The sequence below is a fragment of the Symphalangus syndactylus genome, chromosome 2, assembly GCF_028878055.3.
Source record: "Symphalangus syndactylus isolate Jambi chromosome 2, NHGRI_mSymSyn1-v2.1_pri, whole genome shotgun sequence".
NCBI lineage: Eukaryota > Metazoa > Chordata > Mammalia > Primates > Hylobatidae > Symphalangus > Symphalangus syndactylus.
Window position 1 is genome coordinate 5,442,441 of NC_072424.2, and position 22,493 is coordinate 5,464,933.

Here is a 22,493-nt window from a genome sequence, read left to right on the forward strand (position 1 = left end):
GTGGAAGGGAGCCCCCTGGAGCACAGGCTCCGTCCCCGGGAAGTCTGAGCTCTCTGTGGGGTCGGGGCAGCTGTCCGAGGACCCGGTCAGAGGAGAGCAGACCGGTCGTCTGAGTCTGCCCTGAGTGGTGGCCACTGGAAAGTTCTGCCTTGCGTCACCCTGGCACACCGAGGCTGGAAGGGGTTTGCAGAAGCTTGAACAACCTGATCACTTGGCGGATGAAGACACTGAGGCCCTGAGACTCCAGGACTTGGCCACACACCGTCTCAGAGATAGAGGCCGCACCCCCTGGGTCCCAGCATGGGACGTCCCTCTGAGCAGGTGTCTAGCACATCAGGAAGAGACTGTGATTAGACTGGCTCGGCATGACCCCAGCTATAGCCTGGGGCTGAGCCGGCCATGCCTGCCTGTGTCTGTGACCCTCTCCGTGACCACCACGTCTGGCCCGACCCGCCCAGGCTGTGGCCAGCACAGGTATGGCTGCACGGCGGCCACTGTGACTCTGGCCATGGCCTTGCCTCAGCCTCTCCCCGTAATCACAGCCACTCTGGTCTGAATGTATTTTATCTGCTCCCCCTGAGTAGGTAGGACGGCACTAACCACCAAGCTGATGATATTTGGAAGCAGGGGCCTCTGGGCAGAGCCGTCACGATAGGATCAGAGACCTTGAGAAAGAGGCCCCGAGAGCACCTCACCCTCCACAGGCAGGGACACAGGCAGGGGTGCCGTCTGTGAGCCTGGAGCCGGGACAGAAGGGGCGGGCACCAGGCAGGGACACAGGCAGTGGGTGCCGTCCGTGGGCCTGGAGCCGGGACAGAAGGGGCGGGCACCAGGCAGGGACAAAGGCAGTGGGTGCCTTCCGTGGGCCTGGAGCTGGCCCTCTCTAGACGCTCCAGACACAGCGTCACGGGTGCCTTGATCTGGGACCTCGACCTCCAGAACTGAGAAGTCAGTTTCTACCGTCGATAAACCATCAAGGCCCCTGTGTTCTGCTACAGCAGCCCAAACAGACCGAGATGACAGTTTCGGACCCGCCCAAGCCTCTTCCTGTGATCACAGCCTTGTGTGCGCCCGAGTCTCTGATGAGACTGTGGCCCTGGGCGCATCCAAGCTCTGTCCGTGACCAAGGCGACCTTAGCCTCAGACATACCTGAACCCCCACCCAAGACTGGCTATGGGCGTGCCCACCCTGACTGCGGCTGGACCCCCTCATGTTCTCGGTGCCTCTCCGAGGCTCTGCAGGCCATAGTGACCACGCAGGGGAACCTGAGCTTCTCAGAGTGCCTGGACCGACACTGCACCCGTTTCTGGAAGAACTTATTTTGCCCTGTTAAGGACACGGGGGATGCCGTCGAGAAGACCCTGACGGACACCTGAGTGGACAGGCACAGATTCCCCGAGCTCCATCCACCCTTCGGCTGTGTGATGGGCACCAGGTGCTGAGTGGGTCTGAGCTGGCTGGTGACCTGCGTTGTACCTTCAAGGACTTCCTGCTACACGAGGGGGCAGTGACATTGCCCTTCAGGGACTTGCCTTTGAAGGTAAGAGCAGGTTTCTTGGGCACAGGGGGCACCCCTGCCCGTGCCAGGCTCACCTCTGGTGTACGATGTAGGTGATGACGGAGGCCAGGAGGCAGAGCAGCATGACCGCCGTGCACGCGTACACCACGGGGTGCAGGAACTCCCCTGGGTAGCGGGGCAGGGAGAGCACTGTCTTCAGATCCTGTGGAGAAAGCAAAGGAGACGTGACTGGCTGGCAGGGGCTGTGCGGGCGGCGCCGTCGCCTGAGCCTACCCTTGGGGCTCGGCTTCCCCTGCAGCCACTCCAGGCATTTTCGTGTGGGGTCTCAGGGAAGGGGGGCTACTTGGGGCAGTATGGTCAGGCTGCGTCTGTGGATGCTCAGGGAGTGCACGGGAGGGGCCCCACATGGCCACAGAGTGCTGTCTGTCCTCGCCCTCCACAGGCTCTGCTGGCCAAAGGCATCCTTGTGTGGCTCTGAGGCCGGCTCCTGAGGTGGTGTTTCGGCCGACTGATGCCTGCCTCCAGCCTCCTCTCTTCCTGCGGCCTGGGGGTGGCCGGGTGGTGTCTGGATGGGCCTTACAGAGAGGCAGGGAAACCCATGGGATGGCCCCAGCCGCACCGGGAGCCCCACACTCATCGAAACCCTGCTTGTTAACATCTCCCAGGAGGATTCTGTACAAGCTTCTGTGAGAGGTGGAGAAAGAGTGGAGGCCGTTTGGCACCAGCAGACCTGGACCGGAGACCGCTAACTCCACCTGCTTTTCTGCCCAAGAAACGAGTTCAGGGTCAGAGTTCAAAGGGGAATGTGTGTTCTCTGTGGCAGAGTAGACTGGGGGAAAATCACCCCGGCTGGAAAGGCTTGGAGCTGACAGGGTTTCATCTTTTCTTCATCAGGTGGGTGAGGTGAGCTCACCAGGGAAGCAGAGGGGTGCACAGGCCTGGGAGGGGGCCTCGGGGCACCAGCTCAGAAACACGTGTGTGCAGGCCCGGGAGGGGGCCTCGGGGCACCAGCTCAGAAACACGTGTGTGCAGGCCAGGGAGGGGGCCTCGGGGCACCAGCTCAGAAACACGTGTGTGCAGGCCAGGGAGGGGGCCTCGGGGCACCAGCCGGCACTCAGCTCTGTCTCAGGCTTCCAGCCTCCAGACTGTGGGAAACACATCTGTGCTTCAGGGCCCCAGTGTGTGGTGTTTAGTTATGAACCTCAGGCAGGCGAACAGGGTGGGTGCCACGTTCTGGTAAGAACCCTGTGAGTGGGTGCCAGCAGGGGTGAGGGCTGCAGCTGCCTAGCCCCTCCCCAGCCCCCCGGTGATCGCTGCACCTGTGCCAGGCTCCAGAGGCTCTGACCACGCCCCCTGGTGATCGCTGCACCTGTGCCAGGCTCCGGAGGCTCTGCCACGCCCCCTGGTGATCACTTCACCTGTGCCAGGCTCCGGAGGCTCTGACCATGCCCCCTGGTGATCACTGCACCTGTGCCAGGCTCCGGAGGCTCTGACCACGCCGTGGGTGCTGCCCTGGGTGTCGGGGCAGGAGGAGGCAGCCGGCCGGGCCTCTGGGATGGCACCGGCTGAGTGAGGTGGGAAGTGGAGAGGGACCCTCCTGTGCGTGAAGGGCCATGGGTGGAGGCAGCATCACCTGTGTCGGGATGCAGGCAGCCAGCGGGCCCGAGAGCTCCTGCTTCTCTCCTGAGGCCATGCTTCTTGTCTGTCCAGCCAAGACCAGGCCCTGGCTGGCTAGAGAGTGCCCACCATGGACCCAGGGCGCTCTGGGGAGCCAAGGGACTGGCTGACAATCAAAGCCCAAAATAGGGCCCCTGCCCCAGGGTTCGAGCAGCACTGGCCAGGCGGGCACCGGAGGGGCCCTGCATCCCGGGACGAGGAGCCTGGACCTGTGCGAGGGTGAAGGCACCTGGGAGAGGAGTGGGTGTTGGTGCGGGGCTGCAGAGCTGGAGTGACAGCAGACACTTTGCTTTCCGGGGAGTGTTTAGAATTTGCCCATTTCTTCCTGGACACCAGGACCCCACAGAGAGAGAGCGCCCAGTGGTTCAGGCTCAGCTCTAGAGGCCCACCCTGGACACAGGCTCCTGAGGGTTTTCGGCGGAGGCGGGGGTCAGGGCCCAGGAGAGCCCCACCCTCACCTGCCCCTCTGTAAAGAGGTGAGCTGGGCGGGCCTCTGTCCAGATTCTCCTGAGTGCCCCAGAGCCCGAAACGGCAGTTGCCTCCTGCAACAGTTGTGGGGTGAGTGTCCGGTCCGAGCTCCAGCTGGGGCTCCTGCTTCCCCCAGAGGGCAGCCCAGGGACAGCCCAGCCAACTGTGGACGCTCTCGCACGTCCCTCCTTGGTGTTCTGGCTGCTGGAGCGCTTGCCACTGGGACATGATGCATGGGGGCCCTGGTGTGGCTCGGGCGGTGCCGGGCTGGTTGTCCCACGTTTGCTGGCTTAGTAGGTGCCCTCTTCCTGCCATGTGCAAACAGCTCCAAAGTCACAGAAAAGCATGTTTTCCCAGCCAAATCCCGACATCAGGTTATCCAGTGAGTTATCTGCTGCTGGGAGGTGGAGAATGCCCCATGTGGGTAGAAGAACTGAAGGTTTAACGGGGCGTGAGCGACGCCCCAGATTCTTGTCCCCAGGATTCTTCCACGAGAGTGAATGGCTTTTCCTCCATGACATTGACCCAGGGTCTAAAATAAACCTGAACACTCTACACAGTTCCAACGAGCCGCTGTTGCAAACCCAGATCCACGAGAGAAGCCAAAAGAGTGGGGTCCACTCCGTGTCCAGCCCTCCCCGAGTTGGAGCATTTCCTCGGTGAGTCTCCTGGAACAAGGACTTCGTTCTCATCTGTTGTGTTGAAGAGCCTGGGGTGGTCTGCCCCGGGCCCTCATGCGTCCTCCCACGGCCTTCCTGGGGCTGCTGTGGCCGCCGTGCCTTCCTGCAGGATTCAGACTCCTGCTCAGCTGCAGGGGCAGGGGCGGGGGGCGGTGCCACAGTGGGCGGAGGCGCAGATGGCAGCCAGGAAACTGTGTGCCCTGATGTCTGGTGCCCGCGAGCCGCGTCCTGTCCCGCTGCCTCCATCCTCAGGGCCAGAAGGAGACTTAGCCTCCCGTCTGTGGCTTTTAGTCACAAACACAAACCCCTTCGTGTTAAGCCCAATCCGAGCTGCTTTTCATGCAAGAGGCAAACGTCTCAGGGCGTGAGTGCAAGGTGCAGGCTGCGCTGGGATGAGGCCGCCCAAGCTCCAGTGACAGCGAGGGTCACACAAGGTGCAGGCTGCGCTGGGAGGAGGCCGCCCAGGCTCCAGGGACAGCGAGGGCCACGCCGCCTTGCGTGGGGCTTCTCGTCTGAAGGCCAAGCTGTGAGGCTTCACACAGACTGAGGCGGCAAGGGCAGGCGTGGACTCCTGGAGCTGCCGCGTGAGCTGGAGGCCTGGGCCACGGTCCTCACCTGTGCAATGATCCGTGGGTCAGCAGAATGTTTTATAAGAAACAGATGTGTGATTTGGTTTGGTTTCTTTTTTTTTTTTCTTTTCTCCAAATTACAGTTATCAACAGTGCCTTTCTACATTTTCCGAGGTGACATTTAAAATTCAAAGTGGGTCACGCGCAGTGGAGACGTGTGTTGTCTTTTAAAGTTTGCACATGCACGGATTCCTCTTTGCAAGTGTTCCCCAGGCCGCTGGTCTGATCTGTGGCTGAACAGAGCCTGGCTGACAGGGGTGGGCCGGCAAGTTGGAAGCAGAGTTCCCGGACCCTTGGCTCGCAATGCAGCCAGGCTCCTGGCGGGTGAAGAACAAGGCTCCGAGGACCCAAGGGGGCTGGGGAGGGGCGGATGAAGGTGACCCCAACCTTCTTGGCCCAGATGAAATGGCCGGAATGCCAGCTTGGTTCTGTGCCCGCGGGAGGGCCCGGGTTGCTCTAGAAGCCGCCCAGAGATGTCTCTGCTTCCCTGGGGAAGGCGGGCGTCCACCTCCCATCCACCGGCCTCGGAGCCAACAGTCCCGCCAGCGTGTAAGCCTGGCGTGCATGGGACTCGTGCTCCGGGTTTATTTGTGTCTCCTCTCTCTTGAGTCATAACTTCCTCCTCTGTTTTCCCTTATTTTAATTGGAGGTCTCCTCTTTGGTGTGTTCTGCAAATCAAGTGGGTCAGGGTGTTAAAGACAAAAAGATAGGAGGAAAGATGAGAAGAAAGCAGCCAGTCAAGTTATGTGTGAATTTTCTGATCAAAACTTAACATTTCTGCAGCAGCGAGAGGTGGGAAAGTGACCTCTTCAAACCTGGGGAATGCCAGCTGCCTGAAGGAACCTTCCTCCCTGCAGGTGAGGCGTCCGGGGCCAGGTCTGCAGCTCCGACTGCCTGAAGGGACCTTCCTCCCTGTGGGTGAGGTGTCCGGGGCCAGGTCTGCAGCTCCGACTGCCTGAAGGGACCTTCCTCCCTGCGGGTGAGGTGTCCGGAGCCAGGTCTGCAGCTCCGACTGCCTGAAGGGACCTTCCTCCCTGTGGGTGAGGTGTCCAGGGCCGGGTCTGCAGCTCCGACTGGCCGAGGAAGGAACATGTATTCTCCCAGGTGCTTCCAGTCCTCCTCCTTCTCCTTATTCCAGGTTCAGGCTCCCTTCCTTTCCTTTCCTTTCCCTTCCCTTCCTTTCCTTTCCCTTCCTTTCCCTCCCTCCCTTCCTTCCTTCCTTCCTTCCTTCCTTCCTTCCTTCCTTCCTTCCTTCCTTCTTTCCTTCCTTCCTTCCTTCTTTCCTTCCTTCCTCCCTCTTTCTCCTTCTTCATTCAGGTGCTTCTTCCTTGTTCTTCCTGTTTCTCTTTCTTGTTTTTTCTGGTTCTCCCTGTTTTACTTCCTGGTTCTGTGCCAATGAAGACTGATTTCCTGACAGCCTGATGTATTCCCTAGTCTGCCTTTTAAATAATAATTGCATCTACTGATCTGTCAACTTTTCATGGATGTGTTCCAGGGGGAAGGCGGAAGGTAGAGGAGAAGAATTTATTCCTCCAGAACACAGATGACCCATAGTCAGCATTACGTTTGTAAAGTGTGTTATGATTTTCTTCTTGGAGGGGTAGATGGGCTAGTGAAGTTTTGAAGAGATTTGGAAAAAAAGTGTTAAAATATCATAGAAGCTTTCTTTCTAGACTGGTAGTTACTTGTTTAAAGTTCTCAATTTTCGGGAAGATGTGAGGTGGGATGACAAGCTCTCCATCTGTGAGACGAAGGAAGTAGACTATAGCCATTTTTAGTAATTTAGATATTAGACTAAAAAGCAACCAGCTGAAAAGAACTCAGTACAGCTCTGAAATGTTCGTAAGCGCGACCGACCATCCTTACGCCCTGTGAGAGGCCCTGCGTCCCAGGCCCCTCCCACCTCCTGAATGCCCATTCCTGGCAGAGGCCAAGGGGTGAAATTTGAGCAGAGATAAACCCACCTCACATGGGCTCACGTACTTCCTAACACCTCAGAGCTGCGAATCTCCCACAACCTGCCTTTGGGCCAGGACCTGATCCTGGTTCTCTTCAGGGCGGACTTCACACGGGTCCGGCCTCGGGGAGCAGCTGCAGGCTCCTCCTCACTCTCGGCTTCCGAGACTCCCCTTCCTGGGGGCACCGCCAGGAGCCTGGCCTTGACCTTGGACCTGTCACCCTCCCGTTGGAGGTCTTCACCCTTCAGCTACGCGCCTCATCTCCTGGAGGTTTCTAAGGCACTCTGTCCTTTCGGAAGCTGGGGAAGGAAGTGTTAGACCCGAGGAGCTCCCTACACACACCAGGTCTTTGGGGTCCCCCAGCCCAAGCTTGTCCTCTCACTCAATCCAGGCATTGAGGACCTGCAGGATGCAGCGAACAGCGCCTCTGATGACCAAGAGTCAGCCCTGAATTGAGAGCTGGAAGGGGCTCGGGCAAATCCCCTTTGAGAGCCTCCACCCTACTCACAGAAAGCCGGCAGCTCACAGGTGACCACACAGAAACACAGATGCTAACCAGGCAATGGTGCCATCGGCATAGAGCCTGAACCCTGAAGGGAGGATGAGCTCATGCTCCCAGCTGCACCTAAATATTGCAATTGTGGAATGAAAGCAGCCACAAAGGGCCAGACGACATCTTCACACCACACCCTGTCCCACAGCAACCACACTGCACCAGTCACACCACCACAAACCACAGCAACCACACTGCACCAGCCACACCACCACAAACCACAGCAACCACACTGCACCAGCCACACCACTGCACCAGCCACACTGCCACAAACCACAGCAACCACACTGCACCAGCCACACCACACCCTGTCCCACAGCAACCACACTGCACCAGCCACACCTCCCATCCCACAGCAACCACACTGCACCAGCCACACCATCCAATTCCGCAGGTGTTGCCCCACAGATGCCACACCCAGGGCAGCCCAGGCCTCCCAGTTGGCAGGATCTGTGGCTTTTCAGCCTCAAATTCAGGCCCTCGAGAACAGCTGTTCTCTGAGTTAAGTGTGAGGACTGCAGGTTACAGGGCACGAAGTGACACCTATTTCATTTCGGAGCCTGCTGGAACTTAAGTCCTGATAGCACCCTTTGTGGAGACAGGCAAGTTCACGTTTGCTTTTGCTCGTTAACAGTGGTGACGGAGAGACAGCTTGCAGAAGGAGGTGCCCCAGCTTTAACCACTGGACACGTGGCCTGCAGGTCCTCCAGAGGGGAGCAAACTGTCCGTCCTGTAGAGCACCATGGGCTGACAAAGCAGCCTTTTGAGAGGACGGCCTGGCCCAGCCAACCTGCTGGACAGCAGCTCAGAATCCAGGGCTGACTCATGCATTTGTGCCTGGCCAGGAGTGGTGCCACCAAAGAATCTGACCTGTGACCTGTGCCCTGTGCCCTTACACTTGGGAGCTCGGCAGGCAGCTTGCCCCTGGCAGGGATCAGGAGCCCCCCAGAGCGCAGCAGTGGGCAGGCAGAGTCAGGGCCACCCTGCCCTGGCCACGGCCTCCAGGCTTCCTTCCCAAGACCCCACGGCCATGGGGTGAGCCTGCCCAGGTATCTACGCTGTGAACTTGGAGACACATGCAGAAAAGTGCTGTACCAGATTGATGCAGCACAGGAGGGCAACTCCACACGCGTTCAGAGATTCTCTCAGGTGCAAATGTTACTTGTGGTGAATAAAAACAGTGAGCTGCTGAAACGCCACACTCTCCAGGCAGATCGAACTCAGCTTTCACAGTCTTGGGTGAACATGAGCTCTGGGCTGCCAGGCCCACTGGGACCGGGTGGCCCCGGGCCAAGGAGGTGGTAGCAGGAAGCTGCACCAGGAGCCAGGAGCTGAGAGGAGAGGCACGAACAGGCTCAGCCTGCGAGGGGAGGGTGCCCTTCTTGGATTGGGGAGGCCCTTGCACAGTTGTTCATAGAAGGGCCAAGGGTTAGAGAGGAGAAGGCGAGGAAGGGGATGAGAGGGACCCCCGGGCTGCGGCAGCACCCCCACCTTCAGAAGCCCTTCTCCGTTCACTGTCCTCTGTCAACGACAGTTTTCCATTTTGCAAATAAGGGCCTGAATTTGAGGCTGAAAAGCCACAGATCCTGCCAACTGGGAGGCCTGGGGCTGCGCTGGGTGTGGTACCTGCAGGGCAACAGCGATGGTTCCTGAGGCTGGTGGGAGCCCAGGGGTGGGCAGGAGCCCTGGGGCCGGCCTGCTGCCCCCTGAGGTGCTGCCAGTGCTGGAGAGACAACCTTGTCAGGTGTCTGAAAGGTAAGTGCGGAGACCTTAGCCAGCCTCAGAGGTGAAGCAACCACAGGAAGATGATACTGAATTTTGGCAAAGGCATCTCTCTTGCTTGGACATTTTGAACGGAACAAGAAGAAAATGAGCAAGTGACTCAGACTGATGGCTCCTTATGCAGCGAACACTGGGTCTGCTCCGAAGCACTCGAGCCAGCGTCTGTGGCGGCCGCACATTCTGGGGGCCGTTGGCATTCTCTGCACGTGCCCTGGGTCCTCACCGCCTGTCAGCTGTCCCTTACCAGCACACACAATGCATTGTTCACTCAGCTGTCAGCCCTTCCGGAACCCAGACCTTCAGCAACTGCAGCAAAAGCTTGCTGGTGCCTCAGGGAGGGACCCACGATGGGCCCGGCTTGCCGATCCAGCCAGCTGCCAGCCACGAGCCCCTTCCCGCTGAAACACCCTTCCTGTGCCTGCCGTGTGCGCCGCCGCCTTCTCTCCGCCACAGCCTCCACTGCTGAAGCCTAGCTACGTCTGTCCCCACTGCCTTTCATCAACTTTCTGATGGGAAGGGGCTGGCAGGGTGGCGTGGGGGAGGCCCGGTGACCAGGGTGGAGGGGCTTGGGGTGGCAGGGACCCCAGCCCAGGCACAGACCAGGTTTTCACAGGGCACGGATGCCAGCTCTGCGGGAGGGACGTCACCTCCATTGATTAAATGATTCGACATTGCCATATGCCTGCAACTCATTAGTATGATCGGCACCCAGCACGCTGGGAGCAGAGGCGCCCAGACACGCGGCCTGTCCCCGGCCCCCACTCCATAGAGCCTCCCACCCCGGCACTGAGCCCGGAAGCCCGGTCACCGGCTTGCCATTCCACAACTTTTCCAGCCTGGGAGTCCCGGAACCGGTGGCCGCCCCCCCGCAGCGGCCTAGCCCCCCCAGCTGCAGGACCCCCAGGACCCCCGTACTCACCATGAGCGCTGCAAAGTTACCGAAGCGTGAGCGCCGCTGGCGGAGGCGTCCAGGGGGAGGCGATCAGGTCGCGCCCTGCTCCCCGCCAGCCTCCATGGCCTCCGGAAGGTCAAAGTCCCAGACGGCGGCCAGGAGGTCGCGCTCCCGGGTCCCTGGCCTCAGGGTGACCGCGGCGGGGCGGGCGCAGTCCCGGAGCTGCTCCCATCTGCGAAGACAGCGGCGGTCAGCGGGGCGGGCGGAGGGTCCCCGCGGAGGGCAGCTCGCAGCCCCGACCCCGCCAGGGATCAGCCGCGGCCCCTGTCGCTCCCTCCCCTCCGCGGGCGGCCTGGGGGCTGCGCCTGGGGCTGGCGGAGGCGGTGCCGGTGGGGACCGGTGGGGGGCTCGGACCGAACGCGCCAGCGGCAGATGCGTCTCCTTCTCCATATTTAAAAATCAATCTGCGCCCCACTCCCGGCTCCGGAGCCAAACTCAACCATCTCGGGCTGCACAAAGCCAGAGGCGCGCCGGGGCGTTTGCACCGGAGACAGGCACCGAGTGACCCGCCCGCCCCAGCCCGGCCGCGGCGCCTGCTCTGCCTGGATGTGGCTCGAGCTCGCGGCCGGGCGCGCGGGGCGGGGGCCCTGGATTATCCGCGGCGCCTCCCGCCCCAGCGGAGCCGAAAGTTACTCGGAGCCGCTTTCCTCGCGGCCGGCGTCACCCCGGGGCGGGAGCTTTTCTGCCGAGCCGCGGCCCCGCGCGTCCCTCCCGCCGCCCAGACCCGCGCGTCCTTCCCACCTGCTGTGGCCGAAGCGGCTGCCGGGGCGGCCGGGCCGCGCTCCCGGAGACAGACGCGCTGCGCTCCCCCCGCCGGGGACCCGCTCTCCATTCGCGAGGGCAGCGGCGGAGCTGGGAGCGAGTTATCAACAGATTGCGGGGCTGCGGCGCCGGCCGGTGAGTCACAGCCCCGCGCACGAGCGGCCCGGCCCGGCCAGCAGCGCCGCCGCCTCTGCGCGCACCTCCCGCGGCGACAGCGGGGACCCGGGGCCGGAGGCAGGCGCGTAACCATGGGGACCGGGGCGGGCGATGGCGGCGGGCGGGCTCCTGCCGCAGGGTGGGGATGGCTCTTCCAGCCCGGCGGCCGCCGTCACACTGCAGAGCGCATTTAAAGGGACACCTCGCTCCGCGCTCGCTCCCCAGGACCAGACCCTTGCCCGAAAACGCCGCCGGGCGGACTGCACGACCCTCTGCTATTTCCAAAGGCAATCTCCATCCGTGGAGAAGCTGCAGGAACAGAAATATACACAAGAAAATGGATTTGGAAGGAATTTTCCATCCTTTATTAACATTCTCAAGTCCAGATAATGCCAGAAACGAGGTGCACCTGTCGTGAACCTGTCTGAGTGTGAGTCAGCAGGACAGATGCAACCGGTGTAGACAGACAGGGCCTGTGGCTGTGCAGAAGGCGTCCCTGTCCCCCTACCCCAACCCTCCTGCATGCTGGGCCACACAGCCGGGCACCCAGAGCCAAGGTGAGTGTGGAGGCCAGGGGGCCAGGGGCCGCACAGCCCAGCCTCTCACCGGCAGCAAGGTGTGGGCTCTGCACACAGCCCACAGGTCCCTATCCTACCCCCAGGGGCCTCCTACCCGACAAGGTGGGTCCAAGTCCACTCCAGTTTTCATCACAAGCTCAGTTTTCTGGGGCACGTGCTGGCCTGGTGGCAGCCTCAGCAAGAGTCTCAAGAACTGCCCTGGGTGACCCCATGCCCCCTCCACCTGTTCCCCCTTTGGCCCTGGGTGACCCCACACCCCTCCACCTGTTCCCTCCTTGGCCTTCACCCTTGCATGGCTGCTTCTGCCCCAAGTTCTCTGACACTGGCACCTGTTCAGGGGGTCCCCAGGCCCTGCTGCCATGGATTTTGAGGGGCCTGAAGGATGTACTATTGGGAGGTCATCATGAAGACTCACAGAGGCAGAATTAGATGCAGGGGTGACAGCGTTGCGCTTCCCCGGCCTCTCATTATGGGGCCTTTGAGCGGGATGTTCTCAGGCCCCGCTGCCCCATCTAGCCAGTGTTCCCAGAGCCCGTCTGTGGGGACACTGTGATGGGCCCTGAACTCCAGCTGAGGGAAACAGGATCCAGGCAGGCGACGGTCTAGTTCCCAGCTGGAGACGCTCCGGGCACCCCAGGACCTGGCCGCCCTGACTCCCTGGACACTGTTCCCCTTGGAGCTTCGGAGCCCCCTGGTGTCCCCTGAGTGATGGTCCTGGACAAGAGGGCTGGGAAGGGGCAGGCAGCAAGGGGAGGATTCTGCCCCAGACGTCCCCAGGCCAGGGGTCCCCATGGGCTCTGCCCTGACGTCTTGCTCCTGCACCCAGCAGCTCCCACCACAGAGACTGCTCCAGGTGAGGGTACCACACTGAGCACAGGTCAACCTGTCTCTCCCGGGGGGCTCCTGGCACATCACAATTGGGGCCCAGAGGAGGCCCCGGCCGGTGGGGGGGGGCCCTGGCTTGTCTCTTTCCCTGCCCTGAGTCCCATGGGGGCTTTGCAGGGGAACTTCTCGAAGGTGCTGTGGGGGCAGAAGGAGGTGGTGGAGCCAGCCAGGCTCTGGGAAGCCCTAGAAAAGCTCCCACTGCCCGCCTCAGTCCTAGCTGGTTTTGGGCCCTGGGCTGGGCCCCCACAGGCTCCAAAGGGAAAGGTTGTCCAAGGGAAAGCCCTGGAGGCCCCTGGTATCTGGGTAGGACACACAGAAGGTTACCAGGTGCTGTGGGGGCCCTGGGGTCCGGCACTTGAGGCAGATAGGTCCACTGGCTTGCGAATGTCCTCCTGCCCCCACACGTGGTGGTCAGGACCCAGGAGGGCTGCCCCCCCATTACACGCCCAGTGCTAACCTGGGTGAAGGAGAGGGATCCCAGGGGGAGCTGGCACTGCCACGTGTTCCAGGGCTGCCCTCGGGCAGAGTCTATGGGGCTCAGCCTTGTGAGGGGTGGGGGCACCGGGTGTCTCCTGCTCACTCACAGCTGCCCCCCAGAGCCCCTCCCCTGCTGCTCTGCCAGCCCCTCCCTGGAGTTACCCTCGGAGGGCACCTGCTTCAGGCCTCATCTCCAGGGTGGTGCTGGGGACCGGGCACTGTCTCCTGAACAGTCCCACATGGTGGCCTGGGCGGCACGCCTCTGGGATTGGGATGGGGAAATCGAGGCACAGACAGTCACTTGCTCTTCCAGTTGCAGGTTAGACCCCACTTGCGGTTACGTGTTCCAGAAGTCTCCAGGCTCGGTGCGGCAGGATGAGGAGCTGCCCGCCTGGAGGATCGATCACGCAGGCCTCTGGGCAGCATTCAGCAGGTGAGCCGGTGGTCGTCTGCCCCGCAGCCCAGGGATGTCAGCACTTGCCCTGCCCCCAGAGGTCACTGCCCCCGGCCCTCTCTGTGCTTGCTGTTCATCAGCAAAGCCTCTGCTTTCTGGACTGCAGGGTTGGCCGCAGCACCGGCTGACCACAGGGCCCACCTTTCCAGTCCTGGCCGGAGGGAAGCGTCTCATCCATGTTGCAGGCACACGGGTGAGGGTGCTGCCTGCCTTCCTGACTCTTACCTCCCCAAGAGAGGAAAACAAAAGAAAAAAAGATAGAAAAGACCAGGAAATGGAAATAAGACAAAGAAGAATGCAATTTAAAAATCCGAACAAACCCAAACATGCTATTTCAAATTGTAAGTCCATGAAGAGTCTCGTGGTGAGAAAGACAGAATTCCTAGCCAGGAAAACGCCCCGTGCTTGCCCCTCGGAGGCAGGTGCTCACCACGGCAGAGTCTATCTAGGTGTTTATTAAGGTGTCTCACCACATATTGCCCGGATTCGCCAGAGATGCAGAACCGGAGGGTACGTTCCTGTTTACACTGATACATAGTTATACAGGTGAAGAGCTTCACAGTGAGGAAGCGGCTCACGCGGCCATGAGGGACCCAGGCAGGAGATGCTGTTGCTGCCCCAGGTGCGATTCCTTCCTCCTCAGGGAGGCTCAGCTCCCCCCTGCAGCCAGGTGGGCCCAGGCAGGCCTCCTTGGCCTACAGCGCAGACAGCCAAGTGCTGGTCATGGCCACTGCATCTACACCACCCCTTTCTCAGCAGCAACTCCACGAGTGCTCGATGGAAAACCGCGGACAGCAGCCTTGCCAAGCGGACGCCCAGGGCCGACCACTGCAGCCCCTCCAGCCACGTTCTCCATCAGGGCAGCCTCCTGCTGGCTTTGGCACTGCAGGCAGCACACCAGCGAGGGGTGGGGCTGTGGGCCACGAAGCGTCATCCGTGGACGTGCCACGAAGGGTTATTCTTCTTTTGACTTTTTCTGATGGTTTAAAACTGTAAGAACAAGCAGCTCACAGTCCACACGGAAGCAGGCGTGCGGCTCCTGCCTCACTGTGGGAGGAAAGATGATCTCAGAAGAAACGGCTGGGTTTGCGGAGGGGTTTGTGGAGGGCTGGGCAGTCTGAACGCAGCCCAGCTGGCCTTGGTGGAGGTGGGGCTGGCACAGGGGGGTGGGGGCAGTTCTTCCTGATGCAAATCCTAACGCCTTCAACACTGACCTTCCAAAGAAACAGCTGCCGGACGCCGCCTGACAGCAACGAGAGCCCCACTTCTGAGGCGCGCGACTCTCGAGGGCTTTGTTGTTTATTTGGCACCCGAGGCCCAGGCTCACAGGATCTCGGGTGCACGGGACCCCCCAGCCCTTCTCACTGCTCTGCGATTCTGCCTCCCTTCCGGAAAGGTCAGTTTGGGGTTCCATTCTGGGAGGGGCCAGGCCGCCACCTGGCCTCATTAACTGGGAAGGCCACACGGACCTCCTCCGAAACGCTGGGGCCGTGGCCGAAGCCTTGCCTCCCGCCAGGGACCTTCAGCCCTCTTAGTAGTGGATGTGGGCTTCCTCCCTCTGAGGGGACGTCCTGGTGGACACGAGGTGTGGGGCACCCGTGGGTGGCCGGCTGCTTCTGCCACAGTCCCTCCTCGGGGCCTGAGCTGCGGCTGCTGCCTCCCTAGGGAAGGAACAATGGGGGCTGGGCCTGCCCCTACCCAGAGAGAGAGGGCCCTGTTGCCTGCAAGGCCTCAGCCAGGGGACCACATTTCTTTGCATCTTGTGGCTTTGGGATCTGCAGGCTGTTTGTGGGAGAACAGGAAACAGTCCCAGAGGTGACGCTGCCTCATGCAGGTTAACAGAGTTGGAGGCCAGGCCGACACCTGAGGCTCAGGACGGTGACGGTGCCTTCCCTCGCCAGGGGTGAGCCCCTCCCCAGCCTCGAGTTTGGAGGGGCTGTGGCTGCCGGGCCTCGCGTGAGGAGCTTGCTGTCAATACTGAGCTCTGGACCAACAACGGCCTCACGCCACTGGCATCTCGGGCAGAACCTGCCTCTTTCTGGAACACTTTCGAGATCTTTGTGTTTGTTTGTTTCCAGCCATTTGGTGGAGACTCTGAGAGCCTGAACTTAGAACCCGCCGAGGGGGAAATGGCAGCCTCCGGGGGGTGGACAGCCTGGCCGCAGAGCGTGCGGGACCCAGGGCCACCGTCCTCCAGAGACAGCGGCAGCAGCCGCCACTCACCGAGCGGAATTAAAAACGGCTCTCTGGTTGCCACGGCAACCAGCCGTCTCCCCCCCACAGCGTCAGTTTGGATTTGTGCAGACCATTCCTAGCCAAGATTCGAGCCAACAGATTCGTGCTTACCCTGAGGTGAAGCCTCGTTTGAGAACCAAATAATAAAATTAACAAACCTAAAATCTTCTCACTGCTGCCGCCTCTTTAATAAGTGCTCAGCAGAGCCCCTGAGAGGACACAGGGCCAGCACAGTCTCCCTCCTCTGAGGCGGGAGGCCCCAGGGAAACTCACGTGGCTCCCACTGACCACCACGTGTGGCGAACAGGCCCTTTGGCGCTTGTGGGCCCCCTGCAGAATGAGCCCCTTGGGCGGGTTTTACGTTGGAAGGCCTCACCGCACAGGGCCTGCGTCCAGGGTGCCTCGGCCAGGCCTCTGCGTCCAGCGCAAGGCCCTGGCACACGCATCCAGGCTTGCAGGGGGATGGCCCCGGGGTTCTATCGGCCTGTACTGTGGGGCGGACTCTGCGGGTCAGGGGTCCGGCTGTGTGAGGGGTGTGGTCTGTCTTAGCATCCTATGCCCACCTCAGGCCAAGGCCATGGGTCTCGCAGGCCTCTACACGCTGGGCCTCAGATACCTTCTCCTCCTTGGACAAGGCATAAAGGCCTCCCCTCCCCAAGCCGCAAACCTCGGTTTTGCTGAAGGCTTGTGGAGGGTATTGAAAGAAGGCAGGAGTAGGCTCTGAGTGGGTGTTCACAGGAAGGGAGGCCCTATGCAGAACCCCGGTCCTACAAGGTCCTGGGGTCCCCGGTGTGGCCTGGGGCCCCCACAGCTCCTGCCGGTGGCCATGGAGGAGCCACGTGGCCTCCTCTCTCACTGAGCCCACCCAGGACCCAGGCAGAGAGCACCTGGGGCAGTCTGGGATCAGGTGGGGGAGGCCTGGATGGGTGTGGGATTCTGCTCATCCTGCAGGCCAGGGAGCCAGGCAGGTGTCGGGGGCCGGGGGCTGTGAGGGGCAGATGTGCACACGGCTATGCTGCAGCTTTGCTCACACACTGGGGGTGACATGCCCTCATCCGTTCTCCCCGCGGCCCCACAGGCCCCACCCCAGACATGGCTTTCTGACGTCCTCAGCTGCGCCTTGATGGATAAATCCTCTGCAGCCCAGGAGCTCCACTGGCCTCCGTCTGGACACTTAAGTGGGGGAAGGGAGCGGATGTGACCGGGCCGCAGAAGTTGGGAACCCACAGTGTCCCTGCCAGCCAGTGGCTGTGCCCAGCACAAAATCCTTGAGTAGAGCTGCATCCGAGCACGGCCCCCGCTGTTGTAGCTCCTGGTGCTGCAGAGGAAGCTCTGGCTCCAGGGGGTCCTGCCAGAGGGTGTGCTGATAATGAGAACATGGCTTCTGTGGGTGGAGGACGACCTTGGGGAGCCCAAAGCACAGAGCCTGCCCTCCTGGTGTTCTCCTCCACCCCCGATGGCCCTGGACTCACAAGGGCAGCCCTGGTGAGGCCCGAGCACTCTACAAGGAGTCGGGGTTCAGCAGACCAAGGAGGGCCCCCCATCGGTGCACCCCAAGCACTGTGGCTGCTCCAGGCAGGCTCACGAGTGTTTGATATGAGTCTCTGTCCACCCCTCCCAGGGCTGACACGTGGCCTGGGCACCCGGCCACAGACGTGGGGAGAGGACGCTTCTTATCAACTCTGCCACAGAAGCCGTCACAGGCAGCCCGGAATTGTAATGAGGGCTCATCACAGGGAACCACGGAGCCGCACTGCCGACCTTATCAGCGACACGCATGCGCTCCTGCCCCTTAACGTCCATGAAGTTGGACGGCGAAGCCCACGGCCACCAGATGCCATCTTCGCCTTGAGACCCCCCGATTTCATGCAGATGATTCCTTCTGGATTCAGAAGTTAATGTGGGTCCTCGGGAAGATTTGTAAACACAGAGCTTTTACACCCAGGTCTGTGGCTCTGGCTTCCCTGGATCAGAGTGGCGCTGCCTGCCCAGCTGGCTCCCGGGTCTACCCTGATCTCAACGTGGGATAAAGGCTGAAACAGAAACAGCCAAATGTCCAGATGGTTTTACATTTTTGGGACTATTCCGGTTTCCAGACCCGAATAATCAGCCACACGACCTGGTTTTCACAAAAGCCTCCATCCTGGGGGTCAGGAGCCACCTCTTGGAGCCTGGTGGTTCCTCCAGGGCCGAATCCATCGTTGGGGTCTTCCCAGGAGTGGGGGTGGCTCTGGGGCCTTTCTCGGCCCCGTCCCTGCTCTGTCAGGGCTGGGACGCCATCCCGTCTGGCCAGCCATCCCTGGGCCGTGGTCACAAGAAGGACGGGGATCCAGCCCCCACCGCGCCCCTCGGGGTCCTGCTTAGGCAAGAGGGTGGGTGCAGTGAGGAGGGAGCAGGTGGCCCTACAATCCTGTCTCCATACCACCAAGGAGGGACCAAGCACGTGTTCCCTCTCGACCACACCCTCGCCTGCCTCCGGCTCACCCACGGGGCCCCACTGTCCTGACATTCATGAAGCCTTCCCCGCCTTACCCACAGCCCTGGAGCATCTTCAAGGGTCAGCCCAGGTGCCGTCCCTGGGGCGTCTGGCCTGGAGGACTCTGAACAGGCCCATGGTGCAGCCAGCCCCTTCCTAGGACCAGAGCCGGCAGCGGCTGGGGAGCTGTCCCTGGTGCTGCCCGGAGTAGGCCTGGTCCCTGAGGTCCTGCCCACCCACTGGCCCAGCCTTTGTCCAGCTCAAGCCCCATGGGACCCACTCCGTCTGACCACACCTGCCGCCTGGTGCTGCCTGGCCCTCCCTGGGTCGGCTGCCCTCCCCTCCGTGGCTGGCCCAGCTGCCTCAGCCTGGTTCCTGCCAATGCTTCTGGCAACTGGGCCAAAGCAATTTTACCAAATTAGATGTGGTCGGAAGCAAGTCGTTCCACCTGGCAATTTTGTTAAAATAATTATTTGTTTGAAAATTAATATTCCCGAGTCGCTGGTTTTTCTAGGATTAGCAATTTTGGCAACACTGGGGCAGTTCTTCAGTTCTTTATGTCTTGAGACATTGCTTTCTCGCCTTTCAAATATCTTTGAGCCTAAAAATAATCTTTTTATTTAAAAATTTATAATAATCTTTGAGCCAGTGATTCCTGCTTTGAGCTGTTGGTAATAGCCGAAGCCTAGAACAAGCTAATACCTGAAGTGGGGGCAGGGACTCATGCCCTCCGTGGGGACCACTCCCCGCGTTGTGTAAAGGGGAGAAGCCAGTGGCTCACAGAGTCATGGACAGACGGTTGCGGTGCGTGCCCGGGGCCTCGAGGGCATTCGTCAGAGCCTCACAGGCCCCTCTCCCCAAACAAGGCTCCCTACAAGCAGCGAGTGGACCTTCCTGGACTGGGCTGGGTGGGGGTCCACCACCAGGAGGCCCTTTCCTCAGGAATCGCTCTGGGGGGTGATAAGCACTTGAACCGACTGCATCTGGGGAGCGGCTGGTGCTACAGAGACGGGGAGACCGGGTCAGGGGCCCTGGGGGCTGGTGTCGAGCACGGCAGCTCCATCTGGCCTGGGCAGGTGGCCACGGCAGCGCAGGCATCCTCCCTGGAAGATGCAGAGACTTTGGGAACCACATCATCACCCAGGAGGCAGGGGAACCCGTGGGGCCTGAGACACGGGCACCAGCACACGCGGCCGCAGAGCCTGGCACCCTCGGTTCCTAAAGGCGCCGCCCAGGAGCAAACACCCTGCTGACAAGGGGTTGGTTTCAGGTGCATCACATCCTCCCCAGAAGCTGGCATGTTTATGTATTTTGGAAGTCTATGAAAGCTAAAATCCTCATTAATTTCAAAATACAGTTCACAAACTCCAAATATTTGACCAGTGCGTCCATATGCTCAGCCATCTTCACAGCCAGAGCAGCTGGTGTGAGACTCGGAGGACGAGGCGTGAGGCGGAGGCAGAACCGGAGGCGAAGGCTGGTCCACAGTGCCCGGTTTCACATGCCCTGCAAGGGCTGTGGGCATGAGGACCTGGAGGGGTGAGCGAGGTGCAGGGACGGGGCTGAGAGGGCGTGAGGTGTCCCCGTGTCCCTCGGAGGTGGTGGATCCTGCTCAGATCCTGCCACCGGCCCATAGCCCACGCAGCCAGCATTGCTGCGTCCTCCTCCTGGACCCTGTGGCCCGCTGTGCCTGCATCTGCAGGATCCACGCTGTGGGTGATCTGCTCCTGTCTGCCCCTCACCTGCGCCATGCCCTGAGGGTGCCCGGGGTGGGGGAAGAAGGGTCCAAGGCTGCCCAGCACGTCAGGAGTGGTGTCCAGGCCAGGCCCAGACCTCCGGCCTGTGGTGCTGGGGGAGCGAGGGGTGGGCGCAGCCCTCGATGGAGAAAAGGCTGCGTCTTCCCGTGTGGGCCACCCCCAGAGGACCCTGCCTGTGGCCCCACGGATGCCAGAGACCCCCCACTGGGGCATGAGGAGCCAGCATTGCACTCACCTCATCACACAGCACAATCCTGTCACTCCTAAACTACGGATAAAACAAGCCTTGCTCATCCGCAGGTTAAAAAAAGATTCCTGAAGCAGCAATTTTCTCCAAATGCAATTTGGACTCAGCCAGATCCACTAAGCCGGGCTTTCAAGTCGACTTTAAAATTCCTCCCCCAAATCTCTGCTCTCTGTTTTCACTCCTCAAAGAGTCAGTAGGTTTAGCAGTATCTCCCCACGCTGGTCACGCCATGCGCAGGGCACCCTGAGGGCCACAGGACCCAGGTAGCGGGTGTGTGGCCAGCAGGAAGGATGCAAGGACCAGGCCCCAGACTCCTGCCAGCCCTGCCGCCCGTGGGCCACCGCAGCCTCAGCTGCTTCCTGGACCAGACCTGAGCGTCCACTCCTCTCAGGGCAATGCTGCAGGGAAACATGCTCGCTGCCTGGCCCATGGGTGCTGTCTTCCTGACAGAGGGTGCCCACGTGTGATTCCACGTGACTCCAGCTTGCCTGCCAGGTGGACAGGGACTGTGACCGCTCCAGGCTGGGCCTGCTCCTCCCTCCATGTGGCTTGGTGGCCTGGGGTGGCCCTGCAACCGCCACTGTGCCCTCTCCTACCTGCCTGGCAAGGGTGCTCACCTGGAGAAAACGGCTGGTTCCTGTGTGGACTTGGGGCTCCCTGACTGGGCTGTGCTGTGTGGGAGGTGCAGGGGCTGTGTGCTCTGCAGAGTTTACACGGAAGCCTCAGCAGGGCTGGACATAGTGCTGTTGGCCAAGCCTCGGCACGGAGGTCACAGAGGTCAGCCGCTGGCCTCTGCAGAGGGTGCTGTGGGCTGCAGAGCTCGGGGCCTGTGGCTGTTCCCTGCTGTGACCACAGGCCAGGGCTGGGGCCTGAGGCTTCTGTGGTGGCCCTGTGAAGAGCAGGACCCTCTGCTCCACCCCCAGGGAGCTCGTGGCAGAGATCGGAGGGGAGGGTCCCGAGGGGTGGCTGCTTCTGAGTGCGTGGCTGGGTCCTAGGGCTGTGTCACCATCCTCAGAATGACTCCCATCTTCACCCTAAGCCAAGGTCCCCATGGGCTGCTGGCACCTGTGGTCCCCACCCTACTCCTCACTCCAGCGTGGGTCCCCAGCCCTGGTGGCAGCCATGTTTCCTAGTTTGCCCAGTTAAACAAGGCCAGAGGCAATGAGCAGCCCAGTCTCAGTGAGCACTCTGGGCAAACACTCCGTGGTCTCTAAAGCCCACAGCCCCTTGCAAGGAGCCCGGTCTCCTGGGCACGATGGTGATGCCCAGCTGGATCAGGAAGAGTGCGTTGGGGCCGGGGGCCAGCAGCAGCAGAAATCCGGGCCACTGCTGCTGACATCATCTCAGGAGGACTCTGGAGCCACTGACCATGCAGGATTGTGCAGGCGTCTACAGGGACCACGGACCAGGGGGATCGTGCAGGCGTCTACAGGGACCACGGACCGGGGGGGGGGATCGTGCAGGCGTCTACAGGGACCACGGACCATGGGGGCCTGTGCAGGCATCTACGGGGACCACTGAAAGAAAAAGAGATGAGGGGACTGGCCTTCTGAGCCCTGCTGGGTCAGTGGACGTGGCAACAGCCATTATGGGAAGAGAGACGCCACCACCTCTGAGCAGTCAGTACCTCAGAGGCAGCCGCAAGCTTGTAAGAGACACGGGGCCGGGTGCGGCGGCTCACGCTGTAATTCCAGCACTTTGGGAGGCCAAGGTAAGAGGATCTTTAGAGCTCAGGAGTTCGAGACCAGCCTGGGCAACATGGCGAAACCCCATCTCCACCACAAATACAAAAATTAGCTGAGTGTGGTGGTGCGTGCCTGTAATCCCAGCTACTCAGGAGGCTGAAGTGGGAGGATCACCTGAACCCGGGAGGTTGAGGCTGTGGTGAGCTGAGATCACGCAACTGCACTCCAGCCAGGGCAACAGAGTGAGACCTGGTCTTTTAAAAAAGGAAAAAAAAAAAAAAAAGACAAGGGGCCACAAGACCCCATAAACAACACTGTGGGCACCACCCCTGAGTCCACAGGGGGACCTTCAGCGGGAGGATGCCGGCCAGCGTTTCTTCAGCAAAGAGTATTCGGGGAGACAAAGGCGGCTGGTGGAGGCCGGCAGGCGCAGATGGAGGGCGGGACATCGGCCAGCCACACCTGGGGCGTGTGCTGGTCCTGATTTTACAAATAAACTGTACAAAGTGTAAGAAAACCCAGAAAATGGGAACCTACGCTTAATACTTAATCAAACAAAGGA

The 22,493-nt window shown here is 60.9% G+C and overlaps 2 protein-coding genes across 2 annotated transcripts in view; one reads left to right on the forward strand and one right to left on the reverse strand.

Moving 5' to 3' along the window:
* The window catches only part of ADGRA1 (adhesion G protein-coupled receptor A1), a 43,171-nt gene extending 32,896 nt beyond the window's left edge, over positions 1 to 10,275 (reverse strand). Inside the window, exons 1-2 of the mRNA XM_055244937.2 lie at positions 10,187 to 10,275; positions 1,595 to 1,722 (exon numbers count right to left, since the gene is read on the reverse strand). Of these exons, the coding sequence (XP_055100912.2) occupies positions 1,595 to 1,722; positions 10,187 to 10,189 (131 nt within the window). The 5' untranslated portion in view covers positions 10,190 to 10,275. The remainder of the gene's footprint in view (positions 1 to 1,594; positions 1,723 to 10,186) is intronic.
* A 483-nt stretch (positions 10,276 to 10,758) lies between these two features.
* Positions 10,759 to 19,495, forward strand: LOC129464062 (uncharacterized). The gene is made up of 9 exons (XM_063634254.1): positions 10,759 to 11,116; positions 13,428 to 13,510; positions 14,025 to 14,153; positions 14,291 to 14,485; positions 14,755 to 14,927; positions 17,388 to 17,660; positions 17,863 to 18,130; positions 18,305 to 18,449; positions 19,109 to 19,495. Exons 1-9 carry the CDS (start codon positions 10,766 to 10,768, stop codon positions 19,493 to 19,495), a joined length of 2,004 nt encoding a protein of 667 aa, XP_063490324.1. The 5' UTR covers positions 10,759 to 10,765.
* Positions 19,496 to 22,493: the final 2,998 nt, after the last annotated feature.

What these genes read in the sequence shown, in the direction of transcription:
- LOC129464062 (XM_063634254.1), top strand. Translation starts at nt 10,766, where the DNA reads ATGTGGCTCGAGCTCGCGGCCGGGCGCGCGGGGCGGGGGCCCTGGATT. An exon ending in CGGGGCTGCGGCGCCGGCCG is followed by an intron (nt 11,117 to 13,427) that starts GTGAGTCACAGC and finishes TACGTGTTCCAG; the next exon opens with AAGTCTCCAGGCTCGGTGCG. An exon ending in CCGTGGACGTGCCACGAAGG is followed by an intron (nt 14,486 to 14,754) that starts GTTATTCTTCTT and finishes GACCTTCCAAAG; the next exon opens with AAACAGCTGCCGGACGCCGC.